The following is a 17,221-nucleotide window of genomic DNA, read 5'->3' as shown; positions in this document are numbered from 1 at the left end:
TCAATCACAATCAATTTTCCTTTATCTCTATTGGCCTCAGAATCCTTTGGCTTTGACGAACTTGAACTCCCTCCTTCAGTTGTCGAACCAATTACAATTCCCTTCAGAATGGGTTTAGTTGTTGTCTTGATGGCTTCTGTTGTATTCACCTTTGGAAATATAGGTATTGTGACTTGAGTTGATTCAACTTTCGTTACTTCACCAGAAGTAGTAACAATCTTTTCAATCTTCTTCGGCTTATCAACCACTTTTGTTACTTTCGAAGGTTTGCTTTCTTGAGTTTTCTTTTCTCCCCCTTGCACCCTTGTGACAACAGGTGGGGCACCAGTGGGTAACATATATGCAAACTTCGAAATAGGAGCCACAGCCTTCTGAATGGCTTGATCCAAAGAATGTAACTTCTGAGTTAAAAACTCAGGAGTTAAAAATGAAGTTGGAATAGGTTTCGACACTAACTCCTTTAGTTCACCAAGCAAAACTCCCATTTTTTCGAAATTCTGATCATCGTCTTTTTCCTTTGCATCAAACTTGGGAGTTAAAGCTTGATACCATTCAACAACCGTTCTAAATGCAGCCGCAATCGTATCAACATTCGACTTGATTGTTGAGTAATTGGAGTGTAGATCATGCAGTTCTTTGGATACTTCAACTTTCATCTCCTCAAGCTTTCGATTAACATCTTCGCGTACTGTCTTGACATCTTTAACAAAAAGAACATGTCGTTCTTTTGTTGTCAAACGAAGATCTTTGATTTTCGAGTTAAATGAATCAGCCTGAGCTTTGACTCTTAACTCGTTGTTCTTATCCATAACATCCAATTGCTTCTGCATACGAAGCTCCATAGCTTTTAACATGACATCAACCTCTATTCCCGAAACTGAATTCTTTGCACCAGAATCAGCTTGTGATTGAAGAATAGAGTTAAGCTTGCGATTGAGAATCTTAAACTGTTTACCAGACATCAACATGTGATCTGGTATATCTTCTTCTTCAGAATCAAAATGAAGATCATCAAACGTTCCTCTGAGACCTCCTCCATCTGTTTCTTCATCAGAATTGGGTTTTGGTGGATCGGTGGATTGAGATGCGAAAAGTGTAGTGAATGGTTGGTTTAAGACTTGATCGAAAGATGGTGAAGGATTGGTAGTGGAAACAGGTGTAATAAATGGCGGAAATGAAACAAAGGTACTGGTAATGGGTTCAGGATTACCTTGAGAAGATGGAGGAACACTCACCACAACATGTGCATCCGTATTAGATACGTTTGCAACAATTGTTGAAATTGGAACCTCCTCAGGAACTAGTTTGGTTACAACAATTTTGAGTGGAACTATTGTTGTTAGTAATGAAACATTTTCAAGAATGAGTGGTTGTGTGACAATTGGGGAATTCGAACCCAAAGGAGATTCTGGAACAACCTCTTCTTCTGAGGACTCATCTTGAACCACCAACTTTCGCTTCTTCCTTTTTTTGTTGATATGCTTCGCCACATCCTCTGCTCTTCTCTTCTTGGATGATGGTGAAACGGGTGCAGGAATCTCACGAACTTTGACTCCTTGTCGGTTAAGCTGGGGTTTACGAACAGTAGGAGACTGATCTTTTGATGAAGTTCGTTTCTGATAAGTAAAATTCCTGAATCATTTGAAGACACCTGATTTCGAAGGGATCAATTCCTTCGAAGAATCAGGAAAAATCTTCTCCTTAGGCTTCTCAGTTTCAATTGCAATCTTCTTAGGAGACTTAGTCTTGGGTTGTTTCTTGGGACTTTCGAAAACAACATCTTCTTCAGGAACCTTCTTTGACTTCTTCGACTTTTTGGATAACCCTTCATCACTTGTTTTCAGCAAAACCCCAGTTTCAAATGAAGGATTTATGTGTTTCAAGTATTCCACCAACACTGAATTTGTTGAATCAACTTTCTTCAACATCTCATCAGGAATTCGAGCAACATTTGGAAATTCGTCGGAATCATCTGCTACAACTTTTGGAAAATGATACTTTGCAAATTCTGCCTTAGCCTCATCAGCAGGAACTGGAATACCTTCTTTCTCATATATATACTGAAGAATCAAACTCCAGTAACGTGCACACAAAATTCCTTTTACCACATTCGTGTTTTCCAGGCTCTTGATAAACTCTTTCCAAATCTGAGTAGCATAATCAACCTTGAGATTGTAATACAACCCTGCTACCATAGCATAAACTTCCATTCTCCCCTTATCAAGCCCTACACTTCGCCCATTTAAGCAACGAAGATATATTTCGAACAAAAAATTCCAGATGCAAGGAAGACCAGATTTCTTGAAATCATTGATCTTAACGAGTGGTGGTTGATGACTTATCTCGTTAAACATGAACATAACTTGATCTGTAGTAGGTTTGAAGAATGGAGAGGAATTTGGAATTCCCAAGATTTGAATAAACATCTTCTTCGAGAGTCGAATTCACTTTTCATTCACCAGATTGAATGTGATTAAATCAGTGGCTTTGCTGTAAGAAGCAGTGGAACCAGCCATTGATAACCATGACAACGGAACTGTAAAAGCATTGAACATCGCAGTTGCGAGACCTGAATGTTGAAGAGCAACAATCAGCATCTTGAGTTCTTCTGGATACAATGACACGTCTCCTTCAACTTGATAGTTGGTGCTTTGAATCTTCATAAGTGGTTGAGATTCAACTTCTTCAGTAGTGGTGGTTGGATCAGCCGCCATTGCTTAGGGTTTGAGAAAATCTTGAAGAATAGAGAAAGTTAGGGCTTTTTGATCGTCTGAGAATTTTGAACGCGTAATTGTAAAAGGAGAGTAGAATTTCCTTTTATATGTAACCCCAATTGAATTCCAAACGTTTTCTTGAAAGAGTAAGCCACGTCTGTTCTTGAAAGCCACACCACTAGCCGTTAAACGTGCCATGTCAGATAAAGTTCCTTGAAAGTCGGGTCACGTTGCCAAACCGTCACATCAGATTGTTCATGAGCACCAAGTGGATAAGATCGAAAAACCTTCGGCATGGAGGTTAGGCTCTTTCGTCTTTGGGATTAGAGACGAAGTCATATGCCAGACTGTCGAAATCATCAGCCTGAGTTGGTAGTACTCAGAACCTCAAGGATTTCGTGAGTGCAGTGTGCCAAGAGAATAAGATAAGAAGCAAATTAACGAAAATTTTGGAACTGTGATGTCGAAATATAAAATTTCGACACAAATGCAGTTAAACCCCGGGCAAAGGTTGCTTCGTTAATTATCAAGAGAGATAATCAACAGCTTGTGTATGTTCCCGTGAATTTCAATCGAATACTTGTAGAGAAGTATCGAATGGCTTCTTTTTCAAGGCTTCATGGGTGGCTTAAAAATTTCGTTACATATCATCCTAAACATAAGGAGAGTAATTGTAACTGAAATTACTTGTTTGACCAGTGTAGTCAGTGACAAGTATGCTTTGGATTAATTTGAAAGTGACAGGTGAAAGAATTGATACTCCTACGGAAATCATATTCAAAGAAAAATAGTTTCAGCTGGATCCTGTTGGGAAATAAATGTTGTGGGTTTCGACCATTTGATCAAGACCACTCATAATGAAAGAATATGATTTGGAGCATTGAAGGTTGGTACTGAAACAAACGTTTCGTGTAAATGTGGAACATAGTTCACCGTCAATTCCTTAAAAGGTTAGAGAATTGGGTTTCACTTTCATCACGGCCTCATGATTCAAGATCATAAACACAGAGTTTTGATATGTCTAAGTCATGATTGGTTTGATCAATGACCTCTTGGACATATGTCATTGTGTGTGAAATGTGTTAGAATTTTGAGATGAAAAAGATTGGTTCACGAAGTCAATTGTACCTCTGTTATGCTTGGACCAAACAGAAAACTCTTAACTCATATGAGAAGAGTTAGGTAGCTCAGTAGACTAATGTGAATGCAAGCTTGATTGGGAAGAAATTTTCGTTGTGAAAAATTTCATTAAGGCTTTCGAAATCACACATTGAGTCAATGGAGGCTTGGGTCGACATGCTGCAGCATGCTTCTAGGGGCAATCTAACTAGTACAAAGTTGTCGAAATTTTACCTTACCCTAGAAACTCAAGCATGACCCTTGTAAAACTTTCGTGAAATCTGCATTAAGAAAGAAAAGACAAAGTACAAAATAACAAAAATCTTTTTGGTATTTTATGTTTTTGAAAAGAAAGAAAATATTTTTTGTGTTTTTAAGTTTTTCGAAAATAAAACAAATAACAAAAGAAAATATTTTTGGAATTTTTAATTTTTCGAAAAGAATACAAACAAACGAAAATATTTTTGGGTTTTCCAATTTTTCGAAAATAAAAAAATAAACGAAAATGTAAGAATGTACTAAACTAACGAAACTTTTCTTTTCCAAAAGTCGAAAACGAAGCGTGTCGAAGCGCTGAACATGAACAGTAACCTCTGAATGGTTAATACTATCAGCCTCTGAATGAATCATTATAGCCTCTGAATCGACACATTTGCATAACTCTTCTTTGTCATTCTTTCGAAATCAGTCCTGGAATAGAACTTGCTTCTATCATTCCCAATCCTGTCAAAATTCGAACAAATGATTTTTCGTCCAAAGCTTTTGTAAAAATATCAGCAAGCTGATCAGTTGTTTTTACAAAATGAACTTCAATATTGTCATTTTCCACATGATCTTTAATAAAATGATAACGAAGAGCAATATGTTTGGTTTTCGAATGTTGTACTGGATTATGACAAATGCGTATAGCACTTTGTGAATCACAATACAATGGAATCTTTTTCATATTAATTGCATAATCACGCAATTGACTCTGGATCCAAATAATTTGCGAAGTGCAAGCAGCAGCTGCAACATACTCAGCTTCAGCAGTAGAAATCGAAACACACGTTTGCTTTTTCGACTACCAAGTAACCAACTTTCCATCCAAAAATTGACATCCTCCACTTGTACTCTTTCGATCAAGAGTACATCCTCCCAGATCTGCATCTGAAAACGCTTGAATGAAAAATCTTGATTTCGATGGATACCACAATCCTAACGAAGTTGTCCCCTTGAGATAACGAAAAATATTTTTTACTGCAGTCATGTGTGGTTCTCTTGGATTTGCTTGATACCTAGCACAATTGCATACAGAAAACATGATATCAGGTCTACTTGGTGTAAGATAAAGCAATGAACCTATCATACTCCTGTATAAAGTAAGATCAACAGATGGTGTGTCTAACGAAGGATTTAGCCTTGTTCCAACCGCCATTGGTACTCTTAACTTCATGCTATTTTTCAGTCCAAATTTTTCGAGCAAATTCCTGGTATATTTTTCTTGATTGATGAAAATTTCTTCTCTGCTTTGATGAATGTTTAAACCAAGAAAATTATTGATTTTACCCATCATGCTCATTTCGAATTGGCTTTTCATCAAACATTCGAATTCACTAGACAAAGCAGGGTCAGTAGAGCCAAAAATAATATCATCGGCATAAATTTGAACAGACATTAGATGATTCCCAACTTTCTTTCGAAATAACGTGGGATCAACTGATCCTTGTTTAAATTTCGATTGTTTTAAGAAACTAGTAAGAGTTGCATACCAGGCTCTTGGTGCTTGTTTTAACCCATATACTGCTTTATCTAAAATATACACATGATCAGAATATTCTTCATTTATGAAACCTGGAGGTTGTTCAACATAAACTGTTTCTTCGAGTTCACCATTGAGAAAAGCACACTTCACATCCATTTGATAAACATCAAAATCTTTGTGAGCTGCATAAGCCAAAAATATTCGAACAGCCTCGAGTCTTGCGACATGGGCAAAGGTTTCTTCATAATCGATACCTTCTTGTTGCGAATATTCTCTTACGACTAATCGTGCTTTATTTCGAACAATATTTCCATCCTTGTCGGTTTTGTTTTTGAAAATCCATTTTAATCCGACAATCGAAACATTTTCAACTTTAGGAATTAACCTCTAATCCTTGTTTCTATCAAACTCAGCAAGTTCAGATTGCATTGCAACAACCCAATCTGAGTGTTCCATTGCAACCTTAACTGTTTTTGGTTCAATTTTCGAGATGAAAACATTAAACATACAAAATTCTTGACGAGCATTCAGTACCTCGTTCTTTGCACGAATTTGAGCTCTAGTCAAAACTCCATCTTGTGGATTTCCAATGACTTGTTCTTTCGGATGATTTCTTGTCTACTTTTCCAATGGTGGATATGCTGGATCAAAGTCTAATGATGCATCTTCGTACATTTCTTCATTTTCGGATCCTGCAACAAAATTATTATCATTTAGTTCATGAAATTCATCATTTTCATCAAGATTTATGGTTTCAGTATCATTATGCTCCCCCTCGACATAATTGTCATTCTGATGCTCCCCCTCGACAACATCATTCAAACTGCTCTTCTCCCTTCGAAAGGATGCTCCCCCTCAACAGTTGAAGGAATATTCAAGTGCTCCCCCTCCACTTGAGCATCTAGCATACTTTCGCCATCAGCAGTTGTATCGGTTGTGATTGTCGAATCATCATTATGTTTCGAAGATTCAGGAGTTTGATTATCAGCAGCATTTACTTCAGCATCAGCAGCCCTGTCTGGAACACCAAAAATTAAATCATAATCAAAATTAGATGAATTAGAACTTTCAGATTCATCATTTGATTCATTAAGAATTGGTTTTTGTTCGAAATGTTTTTCAACTTGTTTCACATAGTAATCATCAAAAGTAAGATTAAATGTTTCTTCAACTTTTCTTGTTCGCTTATTCAACACTCTGTATGCAACCGAATTATTTGAATATCCCAAAAATATTCCTTCATCGGCCTTAGCTTGAAATTTCGAAAGATTATCTTTGAGATTCATGATAAAACACCTGCAACCAAACACATGAAAGAATTTGACATTAGGTTTTCGGTTATTTATGAGTTCATACGGAGTTATATTGAAACGACGATGAATAAAAGATATATTCTGAGTAAAGCATGCTGTCGAAACTGCTTCTGCCCATAGATATTGAGGAAGATTCGCATATGTCAACATTGTTCTTGCTGCTTCGCAAAGAGACCTATTCCTCCTTTCAACCACACCATTTTGTTGTGATGTATATGGCGATGAGAAATTATGCGAAATTCCTTTCTCAGTTAAGAACGAATCGAGCACGTTATTTTTAAACTCCGAACCATTATCACTTTTGATTTTACGAACTTTCCTTTTCAGACTTGTCTCAATTTTCTTGATAAATTCGATCATTGTTTGAGCGACTTCAGATTTTAACCTGAGAAAATACACCCAAGTAAATCGTGAAAAATCATCAACAATAACCAAAATGTACCGTTTCTTGTTGAGAGTTTCAACAGTTGATGGTCCACAAAGGTCAATATGAAGAAGTTTCAGCGGTTCAACAATTTTCGAATCTATGACAATTGGATGTCCTTTACGATGCTGTTTTCCTTGTTTGGAAGCTGCACATAAAGTATCATTGTCAAACTTTAGAACAGGTAGACCTCGAACAAGATCGTATACTACCAACTTATTCAAATTTCGAAAGTTCAAATGAGATAATCGTCTATGCCACAACCAGCTAACATCAGATGAAGCTTTCGAAAGTAAACAAACTGAGGGTTTCCCAACTATAGGTTTGATGTCAAAAGTGAACATATCGCCATATCTTTTTGATTTCAGCAAAACTTCTTTCGTATCAACATTGGAAATGATACTTCCTTCTTCGTTAAACACAACTTGATTACCAGTGCCCACAACAAGTTGTGAAACACTTATCAAATTATGTTGAAGACCTTCGACATAGGCAACACGATTTACAGTAAACTGTCCATTCGTTACTTTTCCGTATCCTTTTACTTGACATTTGTGATTGTTTCCAAACTTCACAACACCAACATTTTCCAAACTTCTAAAATCTCTCAAATTCTCCTTTCTTCCAGTCATGTGACGTGAGCAACCACTATCAATGTACCATTTCTCATCATATTGCTCGTCACATAGTACCTGCATTCATTAAAAGAATTTAGGTACCCAAGGTTGTTTGGGTCCTTGGTCATTAGTTTGAAAAAGTGATTGAAATTTAGAACCTAAAGCCCAATTACGAACTTTGTTCTTGAAAGTATCAATTAAGTCAACATCATTAGTTAAAGGTACCGAAACATAATTTTTCGATAGTTTTGGACTTTCACTGACTTTCTTCTCATGCTTCTCAGTGTGTCTTTCCTTTGAGATTGGTTGCCATTTTTGAACTGGAGTATTTGATTATTTCAAAGATGAACTTCCAAATGAAGTATCATTCAAATACTGTTCATAAACTTGCTTGATTTGATGTTGAGAAAACTTTCCAGATTGATACTTTTTCCCTTTTTCTTCAAGCCAATGGTTGATTGTTTCCACCCCAGACAAACCTTTTGTGTACGAAACTTTGGTGGCTTTGTGTGCAGATGGATTCGGAAAATTTGGTTTTTGTCGAGTAAACTTTGCAGATGTTGTGGATTTATTTTGCACAAATGTTTGATTTTCTGCAAACTTTCGAAAGTTTTCAAATTTTCGACCATTCTCAAATTTTCGAACATTGTCAAATTTTCGAATATTCTCAAATTTTCGAACATTCTCAAATTTTCGAACATTCTCAAATTTTCGAACATTGTCAAATTTTCGAACATTAGCAAAAGTTTGATTTGTTTTATTTGAAGAAAATCGGTTTTGATTGTTTGTTGATTTTGAAAAGGATGAATTTGAAGTTGAAAACTTTTGTTGGTTTTGTGATTGAAAATTCTTTTGTTGCACATTTGTTGGAAAAGTCTTTGAAGATGTTGATTTTGAAGATTTTGTTGAAGATTTTTCAGTATCAGACGAAATTGGTTGAGCGGGATTTTCCTTTTTATTCGAACGAGTTGAAATCTTTGTTTTTACAGATTTAGGCAACTCGTTTTCAGATATTTTCTTGGTTGGTATGTTGGATTGTTTGTCATTGGACACTATTTGCCAAAAAATTCTTTTTCTCGCTTGTCTTTTCGAAATTCCTTTTTCATTCGAAAATTTTTCAACAAGATCCTTAAATTCTTGTGAATTAAGTTTCACATTTTCATTTGTTTCATTAGATTCTTGTTTCAAAATCTCTTTTGTATTTTCTTGTTTATCAACCCATATTCTTTGTGGTGTTTGTCTTTGAAAAACATACGAATTCTTTGTTAGATTGTTTTCGATAGTGCTTTGATTTGAAAAGAATCCTTCGTCTGATGTTTTCTTGTTATCATCTTCGACCATTTTGTTGAACTCTGGTTTAATGTTTTCAACATTTCCAGTAGTGACAAACACTTGATTCGGAAAAACAACATCACCTGAACACTTAAAATTTGGATACACAATAGTATTTGTTTCCAAATAATGTGCACCTTTGTCAGATACAATTTTGTCGAAATTTTCAGTGTCTCCAAACACTTGATCAACAACAAATCGTGGAATGGATGTTTCATTCGAAACATTCTTTTCTGGCTCAGAATTGTTCGAGACTTTTTCTTCATTCTCATCATCACTACTATCTGTTTAGCTGTCTCTTACACTCACTTGATCAAAGTCACACACTTTCGAAGTAGAGGGTCTATCAGTGTCATCCTTAACCATCGAATCATCACAAATTTCTTTACCTTTTGACTTATATGTGACATTAATGACAGATAACTGAGAACAATCGATACTTTCTTCCTCCTCAATTTCACTAATTTCGCTAAAACTATCAGAATTATCATCGACATCAGCAAAATTTGATTGAGAGTCAAGTTTCGAATTCTCAGTTCTTTTCAAAATTTTGATTTGTTCACTTTTGGTCAAAGTATCATTCACTATCTCAACAATTTCATCAACATTCAAATATTCGTCTATCTTAACAATACCATAAGCAAATCGATTATCAGGCACTTTATCGAATTCTGTTATAGTTTTCTCACAATCATAGGACAAACTATCAACTTTCTCTCTTTCGAAAACAAGAAAAGGCAACAATTTCCTATGTTGTTCTTTGCTAATGTCATACGAATGATGCAATGAAGTCAATTTAGCATATAATCTCTTTGCGGAATTACAGTAGATGTTTCTTTGAGCAAGTAACATTCGAACATCCTTATCTAGGTTTTCCCTATCATTATTTATATTATTCAATTGCAATTCCAAATACTCTACCCTGCTTCGTTTTGAATCTAACAATTTCTGGGTCTCTAGCAACTGAATGTTCAGTTTCTTAGCTTCATTACTAGCAGACACCACAATTGTATCAAAGTAAGCAACAATATCATCAAAAGCAATTATTTCAGAATCATAAGCTTGTAAAGGAATGTTAAAAGACTGAAGAATAGCACGTACCTTGGTTGTCATTGGTGATTTGTCTCCTGATTTTGTCATGAAACAACGACCAGTCACCATTTCGTCCTCATCCACCTCAAATTGTGCGAACATAGCACCGTGCGTCAGATTACGCATCTCTTCATCGTCAGATCCTGAAGACCAGATCTGATAAGTGCCATCCTCCTCACCTTCGCCTTGAGCAACCAAAGATAACCCCTTTGTCTTTGCACGAACTTCTTCCAATCTTTCAACATAATAGGCTTCGTCCTTGACCCTATTCTTTTTCTCTTCATTCTTACGAAGCATACAATCATTAGCCAAATGATTTGCTCTGTTGCAGTAATGACAGTCAATGCCCGAATCTCCCTTAAGTTTCTTTTCAATTTTGGCTTCAGTTGCCTTCACATCATTCTTCTCGAATTTCTTCTTCTCCTCACCCACAAACTTGTTTACGAAACTTCCTTTCACATCACTCTGTTTCACCTTAGGATTGAAAGGTTTCTTGAAAAACTTTTTAACTTGGTTTTTCGAGTAAAAAGCAACCGCTTCATCATCAGAATTCATTAGAAAGCCTTCTTCATCAGAACCATCTTTCTCAACTGCTTCTTTCTCAGACACTTTTGAAACAAGAGCAAAAGGACCTCCCAAACTCAGTTTCGACTCTTCAGTCATCTCATTCACTTCACTTTCGTGAGTTTTCAACTGATTATACACATCATTCAGAGATGAAGTATCGAAGCTTTGTTGATTCTTCACCATCATGCTGACACTTCTCCACTCCTTACAAAGTCCCATCACAAAAGTGAGATTGAACTCCATTGATGACCTTATGATTCCATAAAGATTGCATCTATAGATCAGTTCATTAAGACGATCATAGTAAACTTCAATCGTTTCACTCTCTTTTTGTCTGAACTCTTTCAGCTCCACAAGACATTGCTTAATAGAGTTTATCTTCGTTTTCTCGCTTCCCTACTTTTCCTGAAGAGTATTCCAGATATCCTTTGCAGTTTTACAACCACGAATGTAATTGTAAACAACAGGTGGCAAGGCACCTCACAATTCTCTCAAACAACACTTTTCGTTGTTCTTCAGCCTGGTGGATTGATCAGTAACTGCAGGTGCTGATCCAGATGATTCAATATGTTGAACATTTGGTGGAGGTTGAGCGATTCCAGTAATGCAGCTCTAGAGTTCCTCGTCCAATCCGTTCAAGTAATCCTCCATTCGATCAGCCCACTGATCATAATACTTCGGAATCAACATAGGAATCTTCGTAGAAGATCCTAACAGATGAGAAAATGAAGTCATCGTGTTCATGTTGAAATTCGCCATTATTGTACGGATGAGATTTTTCAGAAAAACTTGAAGAAACTTGAAATTGAATGACTGAAGTGATCAGAAACTCAAAAACGATTACTCGATTACACAATTCAAACGCAAAATCAAATCAAAACTGTAGATCAGAGATGATTTTCAGAATCAAACAGTGTAGAAACTTTTGAGACAAACTCGCAACTCAAAATCTAGAGATTCAATTGAAAATCAGATCCTTGCAGTATGATTCCTGCTCTGATACCAATTGTAGTTGAATTAATCGAGTATGAGAATCAAAATCAGAGTAAATACGAACACGAGAAGTAAATAAGGTCTGGTTTAAGCTCTCATTACTTCCAATGAACACGAGTACAAAACGAAAGTAGAAATGGGAAAACTCTATTATCCACTCTATGTTCAGCTCCTATTTATAGGAGGCTGAATGTACAAAAAATACTAAGATTACACATTAAAGCTTCGTAAAACAGATGCCTTAGTAAATACATAAAACTTACGAAACATACAATTACACAGATTTCGACATATTACAAGATATTTCGACTCTACAGATTTTTGGGAGAGGATACTAGTGTGACATCCCCAAAATCGCGGCCAGAAAAGACCGATTTAATTTATGCTTTTAAAATAATTCCAGAGTAATCCTTTGATTAAAAGAGTTGTGGAATTTATTCCCAAAACAAAATATGACATGATAAAATTTATCAAAGCATTTCTTAAAGAAATGTATTTTCATATATAACAAAACTCGGGATGTCATGTTCCGATACAGACCAAAAGCATAAACCTCACATTATAAGCCTTACAACAGTTATATACAACTACATGCCTATAAACAAAATAACGTGATGATTCATCCATCTTATGCTCTCGCGCCACTACCTGTAATACAAATAAAATTGAGTGGGTCAGGCTTGGGAGCCTGGTGAGCATATAGGGTTTTCAACCCACAATAAATAATTATATTTAATTTCACCAACCAACAATAACCCGATTACCCATTCCCGTTATCCTCACTTTACGTCCCTAAACAACAACTATCACAAGGGACCTAGTCTAGGATTTTTCATCGGGATGGACATTACTGCAAAGGGGTTTCCTCGACAATAGATGTCCTAAAGGCAACAATGAGGGGGATAGAGTACACCGGTGAACACATCGTTCACAACACCTACAGGTTATGAACCTGCCAGCGTTCCATGGACAGTCTAGAAAGAGTCCGTGGTCGTCATCCATACTCTGCTAGATGACTAGATCAACAACAACATCGAGGCCTCTCATCATTTTTATTTCATCACATATCCCTATCTACCCATGTTCTACCCAACATATTTGTAGATAAAATATATTTGTTTATATACAGCTTAAAAACCTGTATAACATATTCATTCAATAATCATATTACATAACAAATAGTATATAATCACATAGCACGTATTTCATAGAGTATAATTCATATATGTGTATTATAGAAAGCAACTACACACTTACTCATATCATATATCTAATACATTCATCAATACTTGTATTAAAATCGTGTATATGAAAGAGACTATGCACTCACTTAATAAAACGATGCTCGGACAGCACTACGGCTCTTAAAGCAGTATTCTTCGGTGAAACTGTGATCTCTTCACACACCGGGCTTCTCGCGGGCAGAGCTTCAGCTCGAAACTCTTTTCTTCTCGGGATCTTCGGTGCTTCGGGACTCGCTTCAGGTCTCGGGATGATACCGGGGCTTTGGGAGGGCTTCCAGAAGGCTTATAGAGGGTATAGAGAGTGAGAGAGTAAGAAAATAGCAACCTAAACCGGCTGTCCTTCTATTCTATTTATAGGGCTGATTTTTCGATTTTCACGTCGTGAACCCTTATTTCACGTCGTGAGCTTGGTCAGGCATAGATCATTGCGTTCGTCATCAGTCCACTTGCTCTGTCAGGCTCCAGAAGGCGTCACATCTGAGTTCACGTCGTGAACCAGGTCCAGGTGTTCACGTCGTGAACCCTGACACGGCTTTGGGTTTCGTACCCCGAACTTCAGAAATTCATATCTTTCGCATACGAGCTCCGTTTTCGACGTTTTTTATATCCACGCGTAGGTGAGATTATGCTCTACAACTCTCGTTTAGAATCCGTCGGCTAATTTTGACTTTATTTTTATTATATTATTTTTAGTAGGCCGGGACAGGAAAACTCCGTTAGAAATCAATAACTTCTTCATCTGACGTTCGTTTTCGTCTGTCTTTTTACCGTTAGACTACTATCGACGAGATCTTCGATTCTCGTTTAGATTGTTTCGACTAGAAATCACTCGATCTCAAAATCGAACTTCGGGCTGCATACTGCTAAGCTGAAACTTAGAAAAATCATAACTTCCTCATACGAAGTCAGATTCGGACGTTCTTTTTATGCACGTTCTCGGTTTAACGAACTCTACGACTTTCGTTTAGATAACTAAGGCTAAATATCGCTCTATCTTAAATTCATATTTTACGTCATACAGTGTCGTACCGGTTCTGTCGCGAAACTTCGACATGTCATAACTTCTTCGTTATAACTCGGATTTCGGCATTCCTTATATATTTGGAAACCTTGCCACGTCCACTACAACTTCCTTCATAGATATCGGGCTTATCTAATATTTTATTTTATCGTTTATTTTTATCCTTAATTCAATTAAATCACACAATTAAGCAATAAACATATAATACTGAAATAATACATTCTTATTATTTTAAAACGAGTTACAAATGTTAACCTAGAATGTTACATCATCATTAATGTCAGGCCCAGAAACACAAGCGTTACAAATAGTATAAGGATACAAGTTAATTAGTTATTTAATAATAAAAGTCAATTTAATATAGTGTTTATAATGTTTAATTAGATTAAATTTAATTATTATTAATTTAAGTATTTAGTTGTATACCTGAGGTCATGGGTTCAAGTCTCGATGGAGACATAGGTGGTTATTTAGGAATAGTTTAGTTAGTTTGTCGTTTAAAAAAAAAAAATAATAAAATTTAAGAATATACATATAAAATTTAAGTTTTACAAGACGAAATATTTAATTTCTAAAATAATTAGATTTATTAATAATTTAAATATTTAATTTCTAAAATAATAAAGTTTATTAATAATTTAAAGAATTTACAAGTCAAAGCAGACTCATGAGGAGTTGTTTTATGCTTGGGCGAAAGAGTGAAAAAACGTTGAAGTCTAACAAGTTCAGTATTAGGATTCTAGGGCATCTATACTTGTAAACGCTTTAACATACTTCTGCAATCATCATGGACATTGCTCTATTTTCTCCATCTTCACTCTTCCATGATGAGGATGCTACAACCTCCGGTGATGTATCTTTCTCTCTCTGTCAAATACACGTACACTGATACACAAATGTAATCGTTTATCTTAACGAACAACTCTTGGCGCTGCTTGCAGATGATGAATCAGCAGAGAACTGTCAGAACTATGTTGAGAGAAGTCACCAATTTCCTGGAATGGTGAGTTTCGCAACATGAACTTCTTAATTTGAAAAGTGTTCGCCGATGGGAAATAATGTCTTTCATTCTGCGGATTGATGATTTAGGGATTTCATACATATGCGTATATAGCCTTTATAATCAAATTCAGTAACTAGCTATATGAAGAGCATATCATATCTAGAATACCAGATCTAGGGCTGTAATCCTACGCGTGTGTTCAAATATTATTCATGATTCCACTAATTTGAGGATTTAGGTTGTTTGTGGATGGAATCTATAAGCTGTATATTTCAAAGTTCAAACCCTTTATTCATGTGTGATTGCATTTGCAGGAATTGGTGATTCGAGAATTTTCCTTTCACCAGATGAATGCAAATCTACTATGGCCAGGAACATTTGCATTTGCTGAATGGTTAGTTCAAAACAAGTCAAGAATAGAATCAAAGCACATCATTGAGTTAGGCAGGCAAGTCCATTTCTTTAGTTTCATGTTCTTGTTTATGAAAAAGTTGTTATAATTAATCGTTTTCTGGTAGATATTTGAGTTTGAATCTTGATATTATCTTTTAAATGATGTCAGTGGAACAGGTGCATTGGCCATTTTTTTAAAAAAGTTGTGTCAGGTAGACATTACAACTTCTGACTATGATGATGAGGAGATTGAAGAGAATATAGCTCATAATTGCAGGATTAATGGAGTAATACCTGTGCTTCCTCATATCAAGCGTTTGTTCTCTAATCTCTATTCATGATTACTTTTGTTTTTATATCAGTCTGAAATACAATAAAATATTATTTGATGTTTTATTTTTTTATTTATCTACCAGATTCATGGGGTGATCCTTTCCCTAATCCTCATCCAGAGTGGGACCTCATTATTGCTAGTGATATCTTGTTGTGTAAGCACTTCATTCTTATCTCTATATAGTTTTAACGCTACTATATGCATCATTTACTTATTGATTAATGATTTTTTTATTTACAAAACAAAAAGTTGATAAAAAAAACATTTTCTTCTTTTTGGTGTTACAGATGTGAAACAATATGCAAACTTAATAAAGACTTTGTGCTTCCTCCTAAACTCTTACAAGCCACGAGAAACTGTTGCGGTGTCTCATGAGGCTCAAGGTAATGTCTAAGTACAGTTATAGCATCCTACTTTCCTTTTTTTTTTTTTTTTTTTTTTTTGCATTTTGATTTTTATTCTTTTTATTATTAGGGAATTGTATTTTGAAAATTCTACCCATTAGTATATCAATGGGTGGAATTTTCAAAATTAAGTGTCCTAAATAATAAAAAATAATTTGAAAGTACATTGCTATTTTTGGAAAGTGATAATGGTTGTGTTTGTATTTGTAGGATTTCCACAACCAGCTTTCCTGATGAGTTGGAGACGAAGAATTGGGAAAGAAGAGGAGTCATTATTCTTCACAGGGTGTGAAACTGCTGGTCTTCAAGTACAACATTTGGGATCCCGGGTCTACTGTGTCACACCTACCAAACCCTAGTTTGTGGGGCATGTAAAATGACCATTTTGCCCTCCATTTTTGAAAAAAAAAAGCATGCCTTTTTTGAATCGAACTCTGATGATTTCTTCTGATGTTGGCTGTAAGACTGGTTAGTGGGACTGTCTATTTGAATTATTTCATACAAACCCTAATCCATTTTGTTGTTTTTGAGCATTTTATATTTGAGATTGATCAAGAATGTAGTTTTAATTGATAGAAGATGATAAAAAAAATATTCAATTTATTTTGTATAATTAATAAAATATGACTAAGAGGGTCAAATGAAAATAATCTTAAGACGGAGGGATAATATGATGTATAACACAATAGAAGAATAAGGTCAAGAAAAAAAAAACGTTTAACACAAAAAGATAGAGATCATTATCGTGGTAAAGGAGGAAACTCTTGGGGAAGTTTCTCAAATGGCCGTTGAATAGGTGGTTATACAAACAAGGAGAACAGATGTAACGAAACAAATCAAGAACAAATGTCCATTTTTGCAAAGTGAAATTGGACGTAGATACCAAAAAAGAAGAGGGCATGACTTA

General features: G+C 35.5%; 1 protein-coding gene across 2 annotated transcripts; it reads left to right on the top strand.

Annotated features, from left to right (window-relative positions):
• The first annotated feature begins 14,856 nt into the window (after positions 1-14,856).
• LOC145112487 (S-adenosyl-L-methionine-dependent methyltransferases superfamily protein) lies at positions 14,857-16,847 on the top strand. 2 transcript variants are annotated; one of them, XM_079048651.1, is made up of 7 exons: positions 14,857-15,028; positions 15,122-15,183; positions 15,498-15,631; positions 15,746-15,891; positions 15,993-16,064; positions 16,198-16,293; positions 16,525-16,847. In XM_079048651.1, exons 1-7 carry the CDS (start codon positions 14,968-14,970, stop codon positions 16,671-16,673), a joined length of 720 nt encoding a protein of 239 aa, XP_078904777.1. In that variant the 5' UTR covers positions 14,857-14,967; the 3' UTR covers positions 16,674-16,847. The 2 variants fall into 2 exon arrangements, with proteins under 2 accessions (XP_078904777.1, XP_078904778.1); XM_079048652.1 differs by having other exon boundaries at positions 14,869-15,033.
• Positions 16,848-17,221: the final 374 nt, after the last annotated feature.

Source organism: Lactuca virosa, chromosome 5, assembly GCF_052849685.1.
Source record: "Lactuca virosa cultivar CGN04683 chromosome 5, Lactuca_virosa_CGN04683_v6, whole genome shotgun sequence".
Classification (NCBI taxonomy): domain Eukaryota; kingdom Viridiplantae; phylum Streptophyta; class Magnoliopsida; order Asterales; family Asteraceae; genus Lactuca; species Lactuca virosa.
The sequence above is the reverse complement of the archived record's forward strand: the minus strand, read 5'-3'. Positions and strand labels throughout refer to the sequence as shown.